This window comes from Microcaecilia unicolor, chromosome 11 (assembly GCF_901765095.1).
Source record: "Microcaecilia unicolor chromosome 11, aMicUni1.1, whole genome shotgun sequence".
Classification (NCBI taxonomy): domain Eukaryota; kingdom Metazoa; phylum Chordata; class Amphibia; order Gymnophiona; family Siphonopidae; genus Microcaecilia; species Microcaecilia unicolor.
In genome coordinates this window covers 194,717,183-194,737,565 of record NC_044041.1, presented here as the reverse complement: position 1 = coordinate 194,737,565, position 20,383 = coordinate 194,717,183, and the positions used below count along the sequence as shown (strand labels likewise).

The following is a 20,383-nucleotide window of genomic DNA, read 5'->3' as shown; positions in this document are numbered from 1 at the left end:
TGTGTACCTGGGTGCATTTTGTGAAGTCCACTGCAGTGCCCCCTAGGGTGCCCTATTGCTTTCCTGGGACCAGTCTACTAAAAATGCTGGCTCCTCCTACATCCCAATGGCTTGATTTTGGGCGTTCTGCACTTGGACGTTTTTTGCTTGAAAACGGACCAAAAAAACAAAACATCCAAATCACAAAACCTTGTCCAAAACAATATTTTCGGAAACAAAAGATAGACGTTTTTCTTTTTTGAAAATGACCTTCTTTCCTATTCAGATTTTGTATATATATATTTTTTTGCAAAACATCCAACGTCGGACTTAGACGTCATATCGAAATCACCCCTCCACAAATTTGCTAAAATGTATTCTCCTTTTGTTCTGCTTCTTTTCATATATTTCCACTAAGGTAGGGATGTTGTATCTTCTTTGCCTGTGTTTCTTTTGTGGGAGGAGTAGGGGGGGGGGCGGTCTGCTCTTGAGTGCATCCTATTTAAAGATAAATGTCAGCATTGTCCATTAGAGGGAAACCAGCCTGTCCTGGAAGATCAGATGACCTGGGGGTTACTAAACAACAGATGAATGAAGGACAAAGTGGCAGGAGAGCTTCATTCATAAAAAGAAAGCCTCTTTGTAAAGGCAGAGCATGGAGGCCAGATGGCAGAAGATGGAGAGAATACCGGACAGGGATGAGCCCACTACAAACTATTCCAGAACAGGTAGCTCTTAAACCTGCCAAGTGCAAGGGCTGAACCCAAGGAAGAAGCTTGGACTGGCTGCACTCAGAGGAAGATCAATGTAACCGAAAAGCTGAAATAACATAGCTAAACATTAGCTGTACTGGCTCTCACAACCCCCAGGCGTAGAAACATGATGGCAGATAAAGGCCAAATGGCCCATCCAGTCTGCTTTTTCACAATCCAGAGACATCCCCTAAGGAAAGAAGAGCAGAGGAGTAGCCCAAGGGCTAGTGCAGCAGATTGGAAACCAGGGTTCAAAATCCTCCTGAGGCTCCTTGGGATCTTGCCTCAGGTGCAAATTTAGGGGCCGTTTTACTAAAATGCATTAGTAAACGGGCTTAGTGAGTCGTAACAGAGGACTTTACTGCCCACTAAGAACCTTTTCTAACACAGGTAAGGCATTCGTCAATGGTTTTGTTTTCTTTTCCGGTTCTGTGCTTCTGTTCGCATTAGAAAATTGGAAGTATCCCAAAATTAGAAAAACTTAAGAGGTCCTTTTACAAAGGCATGCTGAAAAATGGCTTATGGTAGTGTAGGCGTGGGTTTTGGGTGCACGCTGATCCATTTTTTAGCGTGACTGTAAAAAAAAGGCCTCTTTTTTTTTTGCTGAAAATTGACGCGCATCCATTTTGGGTCTGAGACCTTACCGCCATCCATTGACCTAACGGTAAAGAATCCAGGTGGTAATGACCTACGTGCATCAAATGCCACTTGGCACGCATACTGGACGCGTTGGGTGTGCGTAGACGCTTTGCGGCTTAGTAAAAGGGCCCCTTAATGCTGCGGCAATAATCACAATAACAGCGCAATAACAAAAAAATCAAGTATCAGTAAGCAAAGTTAAACTGCGAAAGAGGAGACCTCAGCAGTGACTCGTTTCATGCCGGGATCACTGCCCGACAACTCAACTCATATCATCATCGGTCTCACTACGTATCACAGAAATGTATTTCTCAAAATACAAAACTTTAATAAGCACTTTCTAATAACAAAATCCTTCGATAGATTTCTTAATGTCACTTATCTTAATCAACTTCACAATTATTTCACTGTCTCGGACCCACGCCAACATGACACGTTTCGCAATGCTGCGTCAGGGCTTGGTCCCAATTAGATGTAAAAGAGATAGTTACTAAAACAGACCAATATCAAAATCTAAACCGGCATCAGTCTATTAAGTCTGTTCACAGCTACATCCACACCATTTTGAAATCTAATTTAGACGCTGAGAGATGTTGCCAGAGTTGGTTTACGTAAGCGATTATATTTTATAGATTGGTATGGGTGTGTGCAGAACATTTAGGGGTCCTTGTACCAAGCTGCGGGGAAAAAGGGCCCTGTGGTAGCAGTGGGGGGCCATTTTTCCTGCACACCAAGCCCCTAAAAAAAATGGTCATGGCGGTAAAGAGTACTCTTACCGCGTGGCCATGCGATGGGGACCACTTACCAAAACCCATTGAGGTGGCGGTAAGCAGGAGCGTAGCCAGACAGCCAATTTTGGGTGGGCCTGAGCCAAAAATGGATGGGCACGGAATTCAGCCCCTCCTGGCCTCCCTCAACTCTGCTCTCCTTCTACCCTCAAACACAAAATATTAAATACCCGAGCTGAAGATTTCCTCCTCCTCGGGCAGCCAGTGCTCTTCCAAACAGCAGAAGCAAGACGCCGCTGCCAGTACTCCATACATGCTCAGTGCTTCCGCCTGGTGAAAACTGAGCACGTGCAGAGGGGCTGGTGTGTGGCAGAGCACTGGCTGCCTAACAAGGAGGAAATCTTTAGCTGGTGGGGTTTGATGATTCCCACTAGCCACACATCAAGAGAGCCACAATTTTGGGTGGGCCTGGGTGCAAATTGGGTGGGCCACAGCCCACCCAGGCCCACCTGTAGCTACGCCACTGATGGTAAGGGCTCCTGCAGTAGCCCAGCAGTAACCAGGCAGCGCCAAGTTACCACCATATAAAACTTTTTTGTTGCGCTGGAAATGGCACGTGCTCGGACCAGAACTACCGCTGAAAGCTGCGTTGGCCAGCTGTAGTTCTGTCTTGCCGTGCAGCAACCCTTTAATAAAAGGGCCCCTTAGTACTGCCAAACATTTAGCACTGGTGCAGGGTTCAAAATGTTTATTAATTTTGATCACACCTTTTTCAGCAGTAGCTCAACCCCTGTCAGGCTCACAATCTAATTTTGTACCTGAGACAATGGAGGGTTAAGTGACATGTCAAAGATCACAGGGAGCAGCAGCAGGATTTGAATTGGCCACCCCTGGATATCAGGGCCAGTCCTGTACTGTAACCACTAAGCTAGTCCTCCCTGCCATGCTGCACTGCAAAGCAGTCTGTCCTGCTCTGGGATGCAATGCATTTTTTGTACCTTAGAGCAGGGCAAAAACACACTGCACCACCAGTGGAGAAGTAGTTGTTAGAGCACTGTGCTTGGATACCAGCTTCAAATCCCCCCTCCGAGCAGTGCAAAACATTTAGCAGTGGGCTTTTTTGTTTTGTTTTTAACTTTTATTTACTCAGTGCTGCACAGAAACAGAACAAAGTACATACACCATTAGCAAATACGATATAAAAGGCATCAAATCACAAAAAGCAATTGAAATAAAAAGAATGTTTTACCACCCAAATCTTCTATAAACAAGTCTAGCTCATATTTCAATACTGAGCCAGAGAAGCTGCCGGCTTTGTAAAATTGCAGGCAATGTTTAGATTCGCCGACAATTTCAGAAACTTAGATGTACCAAATAGCAATATTTACAGCCCTCCCACCTAGACATTTTTAAAGGGATATGTAAACATCATGCTTGCCCTTTTACGATCTCCGGCAAAGGCTGCATGGGAAGGTTTGTACTGGCGCCAAGGCAGCAGTTCTTGTCCTGCAAGGGAAACCTCACCTCAGACAGTATAAGGAACAGAACGATGAACATGCTAAGATCCAAACTGGAGCACAGAAGGGTTTTTAGCCTCTTCCTAAAGCAAAGGTTAGCTGTTTTCTGTTCTGGTGGCAATAGGTAGAGAGTTCCATATTTTAACTCCAAGTACAGGGAATAGAGAGCTGAAAATCTTCTGATTTTGAATTGTCTTTTGAAACTGTGACGTTAGCATTAATTGTTCTTTCAGTCTTTCAGACTGGACCAAACGTAGCGAAGCTGTCTTAGCCAGTAGTTCAGAGGTGAAACATTGTAAGATTTGAAAAAACTAAACAAGCAGCTTTGAACCTGACTCTTTCTGCTATGGGAAGCCAGTGCAATTTGTTAAGATGAGTTGAATATCTATTTAATCTGTATATTAGTCTTGCAGCTGTGTTCTATATGCTTTGCAGTTTTTTTCTGATATTGACACTTAATACCAAGAAATAGAATGTTACAGTAGGGGAAGGGAAAGGGAAATGGGACTTGATATACTGCCTTTCTGTGGTATTTTGCAACTACATTCAAAGTGGTTTACATATATTCAGGTACTTATTTTGTACCAGGGGCAATGGAGGGTTAAGTGACTTGCCCAGAGTCACAAGGAGCTGCAGTGGGAATTGAACCCAGTTCCCCAGGATCAAAGTCCACTGCACTAACCAGTAGGCTACTCCTCCACTCAACTCCAAGCTAAGTGAGGTAGGACTAACATTTGGACTAGTAGTGCAAAGGCTTTTTGGTTGAAGAATGATCTGACTAGACATAGCTGTCTCATTTTGAATAGTGTTTTCTTCCATAGCTGGTTAATATGGGAAGAGAAGGTGAGTGAAGAATCAAGCAAGACCCCCAATACTCTGGTTTCAGACTTGACTGTATAGCTTTGACCACTGGGCAAAGATATTGATGATGGGACCCCAACTCCCTGATTTCGGAACCATAGGACCTTGGTTTTTAATTCATTCAATTTCAGTTTATTGATCAGAGCCCAGGTGCCAACAGCAATCATGCCATTCGCTACAGACTGAGTTGTATCTTTGTTTGATGCTGTCACTGGTAAGAGAAGCAGGATGTCATCCATGGAGGATAATAGTAGTTCATTAAGACCCAGGTGTATTGAGACAAGGGATGACATAAACAGATTGAACAGGATAGGTGAGAGGGGAGATCCCCGCGGGACAGGAGACAATAGTTGGAAACTTGGTTATTTTGCTCGATAGAATAGCTTCGATTTGAAAGGAATTCACTGAACCATTTGAACACAGTCCCTGTTATTCCTATCTGAGCCAGGTATTCGAGTAGTAATGTGTGGTCAACCGCATCAAACGCCGCCGATATATCGAATTGGAGAAGAATTACTTGGTCGCTTTTGCATAGGTGGTGTTTGACATATGTAGTTAGAACTAGCAGCAATGTTTCCATCCTAGGTGACGACCTGAAGCCAAACTGTGACCAGTGTAATATAAAAAACTAGGAAAAAATGCCCGTTTCTGAGCGGAATGAAATGGGCGCTAGCAAGGGGCCCCCTCCCTCCGTCCCTCGAAGCTACTTGCCTTGTTCGCTGTGGGCCATTTCGGCCCTCGAGTGTCAATAGCTCCGCCCTCGACGTCATGACGTTTTGACGCGTCATGACGTTTTGACGCGAGGGCGGTGCAGACACTCCAGGGCACACCGGATATCTCGGGCGCCTCAACTTCCGTGGAAGCTTCAGAACGTTGGGGTTGCCTTTTATATATATAGATGTTTCCAAATATAAAGAGTTGTTTACTGATGTAGGTTTCTAATACTTTAGTAAACACAGGTTTTGTTGCCACTGGATGGTAGTTTGCAGGCAATGTCATGACTAGCTCAGATCTCTTAATAAGACTGTGCAGTAATAATTTATCAAACATGCACATGCTGTAATACTTATTTATTATTACATTTGTACCCTGCGCTTTCCCACTCAGAGCAGGTTCAATGTGGCTTACATAGTAACAGGGACTACAGGGTATTGATGAAGAATAATAAAAGAAATAAGTTGGTAGCGATGGGCAAGAGTGACGGAAGTAGGAGAGGTATGAGCAAGGGTAGGTGAGCATTGGAGAAGGGGTAGAGGAGGCAGAAGGGGGATGGGACATGGGATAAGCATAGGGAAATTAGGTGGGAGAAGTGGTCTAGGTCATAGTCGTTGTCTCCTGGATATGTGATGGGTAGATGGGTTCATAGGATTAGTCTCGGTCATTTGGGTAGGCTTGCTTGAACAGATGGGTTTTTAGTGATTTCCGGAAGGGTAGATAGTCACTGATTGATCGGATAGGTCTGGGGAGGGCGTTCCACAGATGACTGCCTAAGAAGGAGAAGTTGGATCCATAGTAGGTTTTGTACTTGAGTCCTTTGCAATTGGGGTAATGTAGGTTGAGGTAAGTTTGTGAAGTTGCAGACATGTTTCTGGTGGGAAGGTCAATCAGATTGAGCATATAGCCCGGAGATTCACTGAGGATAATCTTGTGTATTAATGTATAGGCCTTGAAGTTGATTCGTTCTCTGATAGGGAGCCAGTTTTTTGCTGAAAGAGATGCATTTTATGCTGTTTCCTAAAGAAAGAAGAGTTGATATAGAATGATCAGTGTCAGGTAAATCATTCCAAAGAATTGGTCCTGAAACCATAAACAGCAACTCATGATTAGCATCAAAGCCTAACATGTCTAAAAGAATCCTCCAGTATTGGGCAGCCGCCAACTGGTATTGATAATTTTCAGCCTTCTTGCTGTCCTAACTTTATCCAGATACTTATCTGGTTGGCAGACCAAAAATCACTGCTAACTAGGTTGCTCTCCCCTCCCCCCCCCCCCCCCCCCCCCCCCCCCCAGGATTCACCCATAGACTCGCCCCAACATAACCCTGAATGTCAAGGCTGTCTGATCAGATATTCAATTAGAGGCTGACCAAATTTTGGTTTTGGATTCAGCCCCACAACCGACCTGAAGCTCTCCATTCCCCCTCCCCCCCCCGATCACTCTGTGCCACCACCATGCCCCGCACCACCCCTTCCGCTGGAAGAGAGTAGGATATCCAACTCTAACCCCTCTGCCCTGGTTGTCTAGTGGCATCTTATGGGCAAGAACAATCCCCAGTTGCTCCTGCCCCCACAGGTTCCTCAGCCAAAAGAGTTGTCAGGACTTCCCGTGGCAGTCTCACAAGGCTGCTGTGGGAGGTTCCAGCGGCCACGATGGGACTAGAAGCAGCATAATGAATATGGTCTGTCGTGGTTGTGCAACTACTCTGGTCTATGGATCTTGTTTTAATGGCCAGTTTTATGCAGTCTACATGTATCTCTGCACATGTACATGTGATCCCATAAACCACAAGAGCAGACAAGCAATTTCGATTTTTAACTTGTATACTTTCTGATTCATTGAAAGGACCCACGGGCAACCTGGGAGCTTCTTCACACACACACAACAGGACTCACATTTTCATCTTTGCCATCCATTGTTCTTCCCTGACCTGACGCCTGAACTATTTTAAATGCCTTAATGAATTACAAAGGGAACCCTAAATAAACGGAATTACAATAATCAATCAGGGCATGCACTGGTTGCTGCAGACCTGGATTAAGATTGTTTGTTTATTCTGGCTAGTCTCCTTCAGCAAATCAAACAAAAAGTAACTATTTAGAAAGGCAAAGCATATGTACTTTCTGATAACTGTTTTAGGCTCCAGGGTACACTAAGCAGCGAGCTCCCTTCTGGAAATGAGCAAGAACCATTGCAGTACCAGCTCCACAAATAATATGTAAGTTAACCTGACAGTATTTTTCTTGTGCAAAAGTCCAAGAGATTTTGCAGACCAAGTTTCCAAGTTTATTTCGGGACTTTCTATTCCCACCCATCAAAAGACATCTGGGTGGCTTACAGGCTAAAGGAGGGGCGGGGGACAAACAAAACTGGAGAGAAAGGGAGGGACTACAAAATTCTGAGGCCCAGATGCACTAAACAATCGTTACAGCCCTTCCCTTACCGATTCCCTTAGTGAATCGGTAAGGAACGGGCATGCATTAAGGAAAGAGAATGCAAATGAGCTCACTTGCATTCTCTATTCCATCGTTAAACACTCTGCCAATCCTCCGGTCGAGCATGCGCAGAGCAGCCAAGCATTATGCTGGCTGCTCCGCGCATTCCAAAGACGCTGCGACGCTCACCCCCTCCGATGCGGCTCGATCCAGAGGACAGTGCAGTTGAGGACGCCCATCCAAAAAAAACGTCCATTTTGGCCATCATTCCCCCCTTCCCCCGCCCCCCCCCCCCCCCCCCCGCAATAATAAAAATGTCCTCTTTGGCCGTGCTTCACTCAGCTGAGAAACCTGGAAGTCTCTGAGCCAATCACAACGCGTTTAGCTGCGCTAAATGCGCTGTGATTGGCTCAGAGACTGAGTGAAGCACGGCCAAAAGGGACGTTTTTATTATTGAGGGGAGGGGGATGACGGCCAAAATGGACTTCTTTTTTGAAACGGTCCCTGACGAGCACTTGACTTTTTTTGTTTCCCCGATTTTTTTTTTTGTTTTTGTTACTTTTGTAGCAGTTTTTCAATCCCGCGCAGCCCCAACGAGAGGTACAGACCCTCTCGTTAGATTTTCCAGCGTTAAGGCAATCGGAAAAGGTTAGTGCATCTCATTACAATAGGGTTTCTACACAATTTGAACTCTATACGTATATCCAGAAATGCCCCAATCCTATTTGCTTGTCAAACTAATATCATCTGTTTTTTGTTCTCAGTATCATGTCACCCAAAAAAAATCTTTTGTTATTACTAAATGTACATTCTCCTTAATTCTTATACTTCTCCTACATATCTCTTATTATGGTTGTTTGTTAAGATACTACCATGTTATATCATTATCATGTACCTAAACACTTCTGCCGTTACTAAATGTACACTTCCTCATGTATTCCTACTATTCATGATGTATTGTAAGCCACATTGAGCCTGCAAAGAGGTGGGATAATGTGGGATACAAATGCAACAAATAAATAAAATAAAATCTGTATTCCGTTTTCGTTAGCTGCTACTGTCTGTCGGAAAATAGCTCGGAGAAGTCTTTAGTGCATGCCAGGGTTTACTACTTGCTCGTTAATGGCTCGTTAAGTTTAGTGCATCTGGCCCTGAATAGGATAGCAGGGTGGGGGGGGGGGTGGACACACAAGGATAAGGATAAAAGCCGTATGTTTAAGACTTGCGCATCCAGTGCAACCGAATAGAGAAAAATAGCGGGACTAGTTGTAGGCATCGGCAAAAAAGTCTTAAGTTTTATATTAAAACGCAGCAAATTCCAAAGCTCCGGGCCTTAGACAGAGAATATAGAGCTCCGAGTGATATCCTAAACAGTTTCCCTGAACACAGGGACGACCAAACGATTCTACTTGGACGATCTAAGCATAAAAGGAAGCATGGTTCGCCAGAGCTATGAATTTTAAAGACCAGCAATAGTAATTTATACGTTATCCGATGAGATAGAGGTAGTCAATGAGCAGCTTTCAGAAGTGGGGGGGGGGGGGGGGGGGTCGCCTGGTCATATATTTTAAGCAAACAAGTTGATACACCTCCTGGAGGAATACTGAAAATATACAGAAAACTGCAGCTTCGCTTTGTTATTTATCTACCTGAGAATGGCTAATGGGGTTATTTTAATGGGGGGGTTTTCTTTGCGGGTCTATTAGTTTGTTTTGCAGAAAATTGGCAAACAGGGTCACAGATGCAAAATATTGCTTGCCATTTGTTTTATTCCATGCGATTGCTGGGAGATTTTAGAGGTATAAGCATCAGGCATTGAGCACATTCTCATTCCTGCTACAACACATGGCATCAGTCTGACTTCTCTTAGTTCCCTGATGGCGAACCTATGACACGCGTGTCAGCACTGACACGCGTAGCCATTTTCGATGACATGCGGCGCCGCCACAGTGTGGTCCGCCCTCCCTCCTCGCTCCCGGAAACTAACCTTAAAACCTCCTTTCACGTCGCAGCAAGCAGCAGCAGGGCAGGCCACTCCTTCCTTCCGTGTCCCGCCCTCGCCTGACGTAACGTCCGCGAGGGCGGAGCACAGGAGGAAGGAGGAGAGGTCTGCCCTGCTGCTGCTTGCTGCGACGTGAAAGGAGGCTTTAAGGTTAGTTCTGGGCCCGGTAGCGGGTGGAGGGGGGGCCCAGTGACCTCGGGTGGGCAGCGATTTCGGGTAGGGGGGGCCCGGGGGCAGTCCTAGTAGCAGTGATTTTTCTCGAAGTGACACACCACCCGAGTTATGCTCGGTTTTTTGGCGAATTTTGACACACCAAGCTCAAAAGGTTGCCCATCACTGTCTTAGTCTGTGCATACACCATACCCCTGATACAGGCATCTGCCAAAAAGTGGCTGCATTGGGTACTGCTGACTTTTTAATAAGTTTGCTTGCCACTGGACGGTAGTTTCCAGGCGATGTTACGTCTGCCATACAGGTTCCTGTTTCTTCTTTCTCAATTGTCCTGGTTTCTCCATCCCAGAATACCTTTTGTTCACTGCAGTGGCGTTCCTAGGCTGCCTGACACCCGGGGCGGATCGCCGATGCGCCCCACCCCCGGGTGCAGCGCGGCCCCCCCCCCCCGGCGAAATTACACCCCCCACACACACCGGTGAAATTACACCCCCCCACACACACACACCGGCAGAATTACACCCTTCCCCCGGGTGCATTTTTACCTGCTTGGGGGGGGTGCCGCTCGCCTGTTGGCCGAGTCCCCTCGTTCCCTCCCTGCTGCTCCCTCTGCCCCAGAACAGGAAGTAACCTGTGGGCCCTAAGTGGATGGGCCCCAGCCCACCCAGGCCCACCTGTGGCTACGCCATTGCTTACAACATACCGTTGCTTTCAACCCTAACGATGTCCTCCCCTCCCCCGTTGCTGACTAGCATAATATATTCACTAATATCAACCTTATGATTCTACCCCCCCCCCCTAATAGAGATATGTATTACCTGCAATCATAGCATATGCTTGGAAAGAGATTAAGTATGCAACATATCATATCTCTGTCCATCCCTGCCAATTGTGGGGCACAAACCATAGAAGGTCTGCCCAGCTTCCCAGCTGCTGGAGTTGCTGTGGAAGCCCTCTCCTGCCTCGATTCTGATCTCTGTTTGCTATCTACAAGACCCAGACTTACTGCTCAACCTCTGGAGTTGAAAGCTAGCGGACATTTCCCCTGCTATTGCCCTCTCCCTCTCCTGCCACTAGATCCTCATGTGTGTATCACAGCTGATAGTGACACCGTGACCAGTTCCCCACTTTTAGGTTTGTGCCACCCTCAGCCAAATCTGCTCCGTCCCCCTTTCCAAATCCTCTAGTCATTGGATTTCTTTGCCTTTGCGCTTTTAGAGAGAGAGAGACAGAGGAAAAGGCTTGATTGTGTGTGCACGTGCACCACCAGCAAGGACTGAGCAAGGCAAGTGATCTCTTGGCTCCATACATTGCTGCTAACAAGTATGTTCGTAGAATGTAATTAGCAGTTATTCACGATGATGTCTTTGAGCTAAGTTCATATTTTATTCTTTCCAACCCAATGAAATGTTGGAAAGAAATTTTACAAACGGGGTAGAGAATGCCTGTGCTTCTATCTCTCTGGTTTTTTTTTTTTCCATCTAGGGGCAAAATAACTGCAAAAACTTTACAACACAGGACCAAATTTGGCATGGGGGGGGGGGGGAAGCTAGTAAAAGGACACATTTTGAAAATGTATCTCCCCAAGTCCAAAAGTACTGTTGCAGAAGCCTACAGTAGAGCAGATAAAGAAGCACACTATGTTTGAGGGATGGGGTCGATGAATTCCAGCTTAGAGCTAAAGTTGAGCCATTGATTCTCCAAATTTCAGCTGTCTAATGCAGGTACAGCACATTTTGCTCCCTCGGAAGGAGAGCACCGTGGAAGAGCAACCATGTTTTCCCAGGGTCCTGGCTGAGAATTGAATTTGAGATTGAACTGACGGACAAGAAGTGTCTCTTCCCAGCAGTCACTTGTGCCAATGATTTTCCTTTCACTTCCGCAGAGTAAGCTCCACATGGACGGGTTCCGTAGCCTCAAGGAAGGAGAGCAGGTGGAGTTCACCTTCAAGAAATCCGTGAAAGGACTGGAATCCATTCGAGTGACGGGACCCGGAGGAGTATCCTGTATTGGAAGTGACCGACGGCCTAAAGGGAAGACTCTGCAGAAACGCAGGTCAAAAGGGGACAGGTAAGAAGTTGACAAAAACATTCTCAAGGAGGCAGGAAATGCACTGAGCAGTGGGAAGGAAGCTATCCCTAGTTTTTTGACTAGCGCATGGTACTAGAGCAATCTCTTAAGTGAATCTGTTTCTTTGGATCATTTGACCACAGCAGTGCTGCTTTCATTCCAGCATGTAAGTCCAGCCACAAACATAGTCAGGCTCCCAAAGGTCCACCACAGCAAAAAAAACAGGAAGTGGGGAAGTTCCATTTAGTACATAAGTATTGCCATACTGGGACGGACCAAAGGTCCATCAAGCCCAACATCCTGTTTCCAATCCAGGTCACAAATACCTGGCAAGATCCCAGAAAAGTTCAATACATTTTATGATGCTTATCCCACAAATAAGCAGTGGATTTTCCCAAGTCAATTTTAATAATGGTCTATGGACATTTCCTTTAGGAAGCCATCCAGACCTTTTGAAAGCCCCGCTAAGCTAACCGCCTTTACCACCTTCTCTGGCAACGAATTCCAGAGTTTAATTACACGTTGAGTGAAGAAACATTTTCTCCGATTCGTTTTAAATTTACTACTTTGTAGCTTCATCAAATGCCCCCTAGTCCTAGTGTTTTTGGAAAAAGTAAACAATTGATTCACGTTTACCTGTTCCACTCCACTCATTATTTTATAGACCTCTATCATATCTCCCCTCAGCTGTCTTTTCTCCAAGCTGAAGAGCCCTAGATGCTTTAGCCTTTCCTCACAGGGCCAATGTCTAATACTTTATTTGGATCATACATCATAAACGCCTTTTTGTTTATTCCAGAATTTTAAGCTACCTTTAAGTCAGTTCCTCATCCTTACAACATTTTCACTTGGGGGCTGATGATGATCAGCGTCCCCATGCTTTTCCGAACAGTACTGTAAAATTAGAGCCGGAACAGTGCGGGGAAACAACGGCTCAATGATCAAGTAATAGCATGCAAATTTATGCGCTCTATTAGTTTTGATCATCGGGGTCTTTCTGTGGGAGGATTGTGCCTGGGTGGGGCATTGGGGTTGACAGGGGGGAACCACCAGGTATTTTTGTGTATTGGGGGGTGGGGGGGTCTGGAGGTACACTGGACCTCCAGCCTCCCTGTGTCGATGTCTGTGTCTGTGGGCCTAGAGTTAATTGGGGGGCCTGAGGGGAGCACTAGGCCACCAGGGTGGGCCTTAGCCATTGGGGGGTCTGGGGAACCCCAGGACTGACAGTGACAGCCTAGGCTGCCTGGCTTGGATGGGGGGAAGGAAGAGAGGAGCCTTCTTTAACCCTGTCAGCTCCGAGCTAGTGTAGGGTTAAGGCAGTATTCTGCCCATAAGGTCAGAGGGCAGTGCTCTGATCATATGAATGGAATACCACAGAGTTCATTTGAAATCTCATTTAATAGAGCTTCACAGCATTCCCTGGCGAGCTCATTGTTTGTGGCGCGAGAACCCTCTCGTCGCTAGTCCAGCGTTAGTGGCCTCTAGTGCCTATATTTACCTTTGATCATCGGTTCCTAATTCTTGTGTTGCTCCAATAAAGGCTTTCCAGCCTTCTAAAATCTAGCTGTCTTACCTATTCCTCTAGAGGCCCTTAATGGTTATCAGTGTGATGGATTGTGGCTGCCCCCTAGTGGCTGAATTTATTTATTGCATTTGTAGCCCACATTTTCCCACCTTTTTGCAGGCTCAAAGTGGCTTACAATACATCATGGATAGTGGAAATGAGAGGGGATTAAACATTTGCTATAACAGAAGGATTTTGGGTTGCATGGTAATGGAATACATAATGATAGTATAACAGAAGGCATTATTAACATTACTGGATATATGTGTATTGGGAAATGACAGCCACAATCCCTCACACACACCTTTAACACTGTATATTCATTCTAAGCTTCTGGGATAAGTCTGCAGTGGGATTTGCTGCCTCACTAAGGGGTTCTTTTACTTAGCTGCAGTAAGCATGAACGCGTGCTTACCGCAACAAAAAATGCCTTACCATGGGGCATGCTCAGGCGTCCCTTGGTAATTTTGGGATTGGCGCATGCTACCCATATGCTAAAAATATTTTTAGTGCTGGAGTGAGTCTGGGGCACAGAGTGGGAGTGTTCAGCGCTAACTGGTTAGTACAGCTACATTGTCATGAGCGGATTAGCCTGTGGTTAGTGCATGAGTGGAGGAGTAGCCTAGTGGTTAGTGCAGTGGACTTTGATCCTGGGGAACTGGATTCCCACTGCAGCTCCTTGTGACTCTGGGCAAGTCACTTAACCCTCCATTGCCCCTGGTACAAAATAAGTACCTGAATATATGTAAACTGCTTTGAATGTAGTTGCAAAAAACCTCAGAAAGGTGGTATATCAAGTCCCATTAACAAGATTCCATGCACAATCTCAAAGAGTAGCAACATTCAGTGTAGAACCCAAAGAATATCAAGATTCCAGAATCCCAGCCTATTTCAGATTCTACATGGAATGTTGCTATTATTTGAGGTTCCTCATGGAATGTTGCTAGTGGAGGAGTAGCCTAATGGTTAGTGAGGCAGACTTTGATCCTGGGGAACTGGATTCAATTCCCACTGCAGCTCCTTGTGACTCTGGGCAAGTCACTTAACCCTCCATTGCCCCTGGTACCAAATAAGTACATGAATATACGTAAACCGCTTTGAATGTAGTTGCAAAAACTTCAGAAAGGCGGTATATCAAGTCCCATGTCCCTTTCCCTATCTGGCAGTGGAGACAGACTTTAGGCTGTGCTTGCTGAGGCAACGGGTGAGGTACTAAAGTTGCAGTTACTAGGGGTGGACAGGGAGTGCACCCACTCCATCTACCCCTAGAAGATGCAGCCTTAGCCTTTCTCCATTGCCCACCTGCCCCCAGCAGCTGCAGGTTTTAACCTCTCCCCAAAGCTCGTCCAGCCACTCCCAGCAGCCGCAGCCTAAAGTCTCTCTTCATCACCTACCCAGCCACCCCAGCAGCCTTGGTGTCACAGCAGTAGCTTCTCCCAATCTCTTCCCTCCCCCAAGCAGCCTCTCTCGCAATACCTCCCCCTCCCCCCAAGCCAGGAGCCTCACCAGAGTAGCCTCTCTCAACTGTCTTCCTCCCCCTCCCCCCCCCCCCCAAGAAAAAGGAACCAGACTTAAAATTTTTAAATTGATCCTACCAACAGGGCTGCTGGAGAATCTCCGCCTCGGCAATAATGCTCCTTATGAGCTGCTTCTAATCCATGTGAGCTGCCTTTCCAGGGAGGACAAACCCTCCACCAACTCACTCTCTTCCTCCCTCCCTCCCTCCCTCCCTCCCTCCCCACAGCAATATCCCTCTCCCCCATCACCAGTTACAGTGTATTGAATTTGCTATACTGCTAAGCTTTTTACTACAGTTACCCAGGGCCCAACTTCAGTCAACTCTCAAAGAGAACAACAGCAAATGCAAAAGTAAAATAATGAGCTTTAAGTAACCATTTAAAGCGTTTCAAAGACTTCTTTGCTCAGTCCGTCAAAGGAAGACCACACCACCAAAAAGATGCTAAATAAAAGACAGGTCACCGGAGGGATTGTCAATCTCAACATGTCTTTAGAACATCATGTCCTTGTCTGAGGAGCTTTTTCACAGTACGTCCTATGGGTGAGCGCCATCGATTTAAATCAAATCCTATACTGCGCTGGTAACCAGTGATAATTCACGTACCTCTGTAGCTGTCCCCCATAACTGAATCCCTTCAGACGTCTCTCAAGCTTTCTCTCTTCTCCACCTGAATATACCTCCCCAGCTCCTGCACCCGAGCACAGATAATGGACTCACTTTCTTCCTCCTTCCGACTCCTGCGGCACACGGACACCAAGCTCGTTCTCTCCCTTTCCTCAATACCCTCTTGGCATACGGATGCCCAGGTCTATCTCTCCTTTCTATTCCCACTGCACAGACTCCCCTCTCCCCTCCCCCCTCCCTGCAGCTGAGTGAGCCCTAGAATCAGGGGCAGCCCAACCATTAGGCCACCTGGGGCGGCACTCTTCAGGAGCGGCATCTCGGGGGGGGGGTGGCTTCGCGGCATTTTACCTCATCGCGGTGATGTTCCAAACCCGGCAGCGATTCCCATACGCTGCCCTGCCACTGCTGGCACCCGCCTCTTCCCTTTACTGCGGCCGCCTGAAGTAACTTCCTGTTTCGCTGAGGCAGCCTCAGTAAAGGGAAGAGGCGGGTGCCAGCAGCGGAAGGGCAGCGTGTGGGAATCGCTGCCGGGTTTGGAACGTCACCGTGATGAGTTAAAACACCTGGGGGGGGGGGGGCATACAAGCTCTGACTCAGGCAGCATCTTGCCTTGGGCCAACCCTGCCTAGAATATACACCAACTAGTGGAGGAGTAGCCTAGTGGTTAGAGCACCAGTCTTGATATCCAGAGAGGTGGCTGGTTCAAATCCCACTGCTGCTCTTTGTGATCTTGGGCAAGTCACTTAACCCTTCATTGCCTCAGGTACAAACTTAGATTGTGAGCCCTCCTGGGACAGAGAAATATCCAGAGTACCTGAATGTAACTCACCTTGAGAAACTACTGAAAAAGGTGTGAGCAAAATCTAAATAAATAAACTAGGAAAGTTGACCAAGCCAGATTACTACAGATCTCTATTCAGCCACTTGGCTTTTGTCACACATGCAGAACAAGTACAGGATAAGTGACCACAAGCAAAAAGTAGAAATATGTACAAACAAATTAAACTGAAACCCCCAAGAAGCCAGACTCTATATTTTGCACCTTTCTCTGTCTCTGTTGTCCTGGTGTTGTACTGCATGCAAAGACAGCAGATGTAACTTATCAAAACGGACATATTCCAATCACTAAAATTAAAATATTTTTTTCTACCTTTGTTGTCTGGTGATTTTATTTTTCTGACCGTGTTGGTCCCAGACTGTGGTTGTGCTCTTAACTCAGTTTCCAGGGTCTCCTGTCCATTCGATATTTCTGTTCTCACTGCCTGTTTTCTTCACTTCCCCTCCTACATTTATCTTTCACGCTCAGCTTTAATATGGAGAAGTACAAAACGAGGAACATTCATTTGGGAAACATAACCCAAATTATAGCTACATGATGCTAAGTTCCACATTAGGAGTCACCATCCAGGAAAGGGATTTAGGTGTTTTCGTGGACAGTATGTTGAAATTGTCTGCTCAGTGTGCAGTAGCTAGAAAAGCAAACAGGACATTAGGAATTATTAGTAAAGGAATTGAGAATAAATCAAAGAATATCAAAGACCTCTGTATTGCTCCATGGTGAGACTACTACACCTTGAGTACTGGTTTGCAGTTCTGGTCACTGCATCTCAAGAAAGCTATTGTGAAACAGAAAAAGGAACAGAGAAGGGCAACCGAAATGATTGAAGGGATGGAACAACTCTCATAGGCAGTGGAGTAGCTACGTGGGGCCATGGGGTCCTGGGCCCCCCCCAAATTTGCTCTGGGCCCCTGGCTTGGCTCCAGCACTGCTCTCCGGTGCCGCCACATTGGCTGCCCTGCTTTCTCTTCCATTCACGGTTATGAGCGCATGCTCAATTTCATTAAAACGAGCGTGCCGGATGTGAGGGGAAGAAACAGCAGGGCAGGCGATGCGGCGGTGCCGGAGACCAGCCCTGGATGAAGGCTTCAGCTGGCGAGGGTTGGGGACCCCTTCCAGCCAAGGTATGTGCAGCGGCGGCAGTTGGAGGGGAGCAGCAGGGCGGCAAAGGGGGGATGGTGGCAGGGTGGCGGCAGACCAAAATGTCCCCGTCCCGTCCCCCCCACACACACACACACCTTGGGCTCTGGCCCCCTCCCACCTCAATGTCTGGCTACGCCCCTGCTCATGGGTTAAGCTCTTCAGCTTGGAGAAGAGGTGGCTCAGGGGGATATGATAGAGGTCTATAAAATCCTGAATACAGTGGAATGTGTAAATGTGAATCAAAATGTAGGGGACGCTCCATGAAGTTCCAGAGTAGCACATTTACAATCAAAGCGGTTTACATATTATAAACAGGTACTTATTTTGTCACAACAGGATACTGGAGTAGGCAGCTCTTATGTTCTTAAGTACAACTACTTCCTGTCCGTTCCCCTTTTGAATCTTTCTCTTCCCTTTCCCTCCACTGGTTGACTGTTGCCATCTTTCTTCCTCATTCCAGATGTTATAACTGTGGAGGACTGGACCATCACGCCAAGGAATGCAAGCTGCCCCCTCAGCCAAAGAAGTGTCATTTCTGCCAGAGCATCAGTCACATGGTTGCTCAATGTCCAATCAAAGCACAGCAATCACCCGGTTCTCAGGGAAAGCCTGCATACTTTCGGGAGGAAGAAGAAATGCACAGCTCATCGATTCCACCAGAAACTCGAGAATAAGCAAGTGGTGGTGGGGGGAAAAAACACACGAGAAAGGAAAAGTGCAGCTTCAGCAGCCGAGTGTAACTTCACAGGGGTGCAGGCACCCAAGTGGCAACGCTACAGCACTGGTGGCTTCTGCTAGACTCGGATACTGCACAGCCAACCTGGCTGAGGTAGCTCTGTGCTTTGCCCTTTCTATATCACAACCAGCGCTCAACAACCAAAGTGTGTTTGCTCTGGCTGATTTATGGATTCTTCGCAGATCTATAAAAAACTTTTAAGGACCAGAGTAAGACCTAACATATGAGCTTCTAAGACCACATGCGTCTTTCCTTCAGATATGTTTAATATGTTGAAAAAGAAAAAAAAAAAACCAAAGCTGGTTTGGTATCCAGTATCCGAGACTAGCTAAAGCACAGTTGGCAAGGAGACATAACCCAGTGGAACCACGCTGAAGTACAGAATGTCCCTTGTTTGTTTTATCATAACTTAATTCACCAGATGAAGGCTCGAAGTTGGTTTATACCATTACGCCAGTGTAACTGTTGATGCTGCAGGGGTGAAGCTTGCGATTCTAGGATGGAACTTTTCTCCTGCTCTGTGCCAGTGCTAAAAAAAGATCCTCTAGGATTAAGCATTCTTTGACCTGGATCCTCAGACAGACCCTCTCGTGCAATTTGCCGTTATAAATGACTGAGCATAAGCCAGAGAAAGAGCAGCAGCTTTTAAGATGTTTTTCAACATAGAAAAAGCCCTTGATGAATCCCAAAGATAAGGTCTTGGATTTCGGAAAAGCAGCAGTGCCTATGATTGCTACAAAAAGTCAGAAATCACAATAAGAACCATATAAGCCAACTTACACCAGAATGAACTGCAGGGTCTTTCAAGTAGCTCCAACTGTTGGGGGGAAAAGCTTTATGGAAATTCCGTGAAAGGGGATTTTCTTCACAGACTGATTAGGCCATGTCTTTCTTATCCCCCCCCTCCCCTCCCCAATTCAATCTCAGATCCAAGGGTACCTCCGAAGGAGTACAGACTTTTTGGCTGAGGTAATAACAACACCCTTCTCATTTCTGAGAATCCCCTTTGAGTTTCAATAAAGATGTTTGTGCCATCGGGGGGGGGGGGGGGTTGCTTCCATGAGGCACATATGACCCCTCACTCTAAATATTAATTTTGTAAAGACCATGAGGCATCTCTGCCATATTTTGAATCTCAGTGGGGGGGAGGGGGGGACAGAGCAAGATCCTTTATTCCCATCCCGGATAGAAAAATAGATAAAGGACAGAATAGCTGTACAAATATGTAATACAATACAAAAAAATATGATCGTGCCCATTTTTTTTTACCTTGATTTCCCTCGTGGTTCTTATTCTTGGTTCTCTTTTTGTGTGATGCTTTTGCCCGGGATTATTCTACTTTGGATATGTTCCAAGTCTGAGGGAAGACTCTTGGCCTTTATTTTTAATAGCTTACTAATAACTAACCAGCTATTTTAATACTTTGAGAAGTGATACGAGAAAGTAACAGGAGAAATGCAACAAACATACAGGGGCTTTTGAGCTTGAGTAGGGATGGTGGCAGTATTTGGAACAAAAACAAGATTTTATGGTTTGTTTGAAGCAGGGAGATACCATTTAACATGCTTAATAGCGCACTCAGGGCCAGTTGCTCATGAGGCCTAGCAGTTTTGTCGTGGCTAGTCCACGTTTCAATATTTCTTCTCTAAAAGGGCTTATCTTAAAAGACAAACATTGGAAAACTGGCAAGTACAATTTCAGTCAGCCCAGCCCCCCCCCCCCCCCCCCCCACTCCCTCCCATCCACAGGGTTCCAGAACCACTGGATCTCTTGCCTCTCCGTTGGTGATTAAGTGGTTATCAGATAATCCCAGAACCTGTCATGGGCTTCTTACTTTCACGAGCCATATCCATAGGCATTTCTAGCACAAAATGCAGGAAAATGAGGCCTTGCTGGGGGACTGGTCCAGTTTGCAGGCCCAAGAGTAGGAAGACAGGGCCCAAAAACTGTAACATCACTTTCTGCCATTAACCTAAAACATTCCCATTTCTGGCATCCATTTTCCTAGTACCTTCTCACCTCACAAGCTACTCCCTTGTGTCTAACACATTATACCAAACTACCATCAAGCATTTCCGGTTTTAAATC

At 46.2% G+C, this 20,383-nt stretch overlaps 1 protein-coding gene across 1 annotated transcript in view; it reads left to right on the top strand.

Moving 5' to 3' along the window:
* Positions 1-18,233, top strand: part of LIN28A (lin-28 homolog A) — a 58,832-nt gene extending 40,599 nt beyond the window's left edge. The window contains exons 3-4 of the mRNA XM_030219469.1: positions 11,687-11,871; positions 18,020-18,233. Coding sequence (XP_030075329.1) covers positions 11,687-11,871; positions 18,020-18,233 — 399 coding nt within the window. The remainder of the gene's footprint in view (positions 1-11,686; positions 11,872-18,019) is intronic.
* Positions 18,234-20,383: the final 2,150 nt, after the last annotated feature.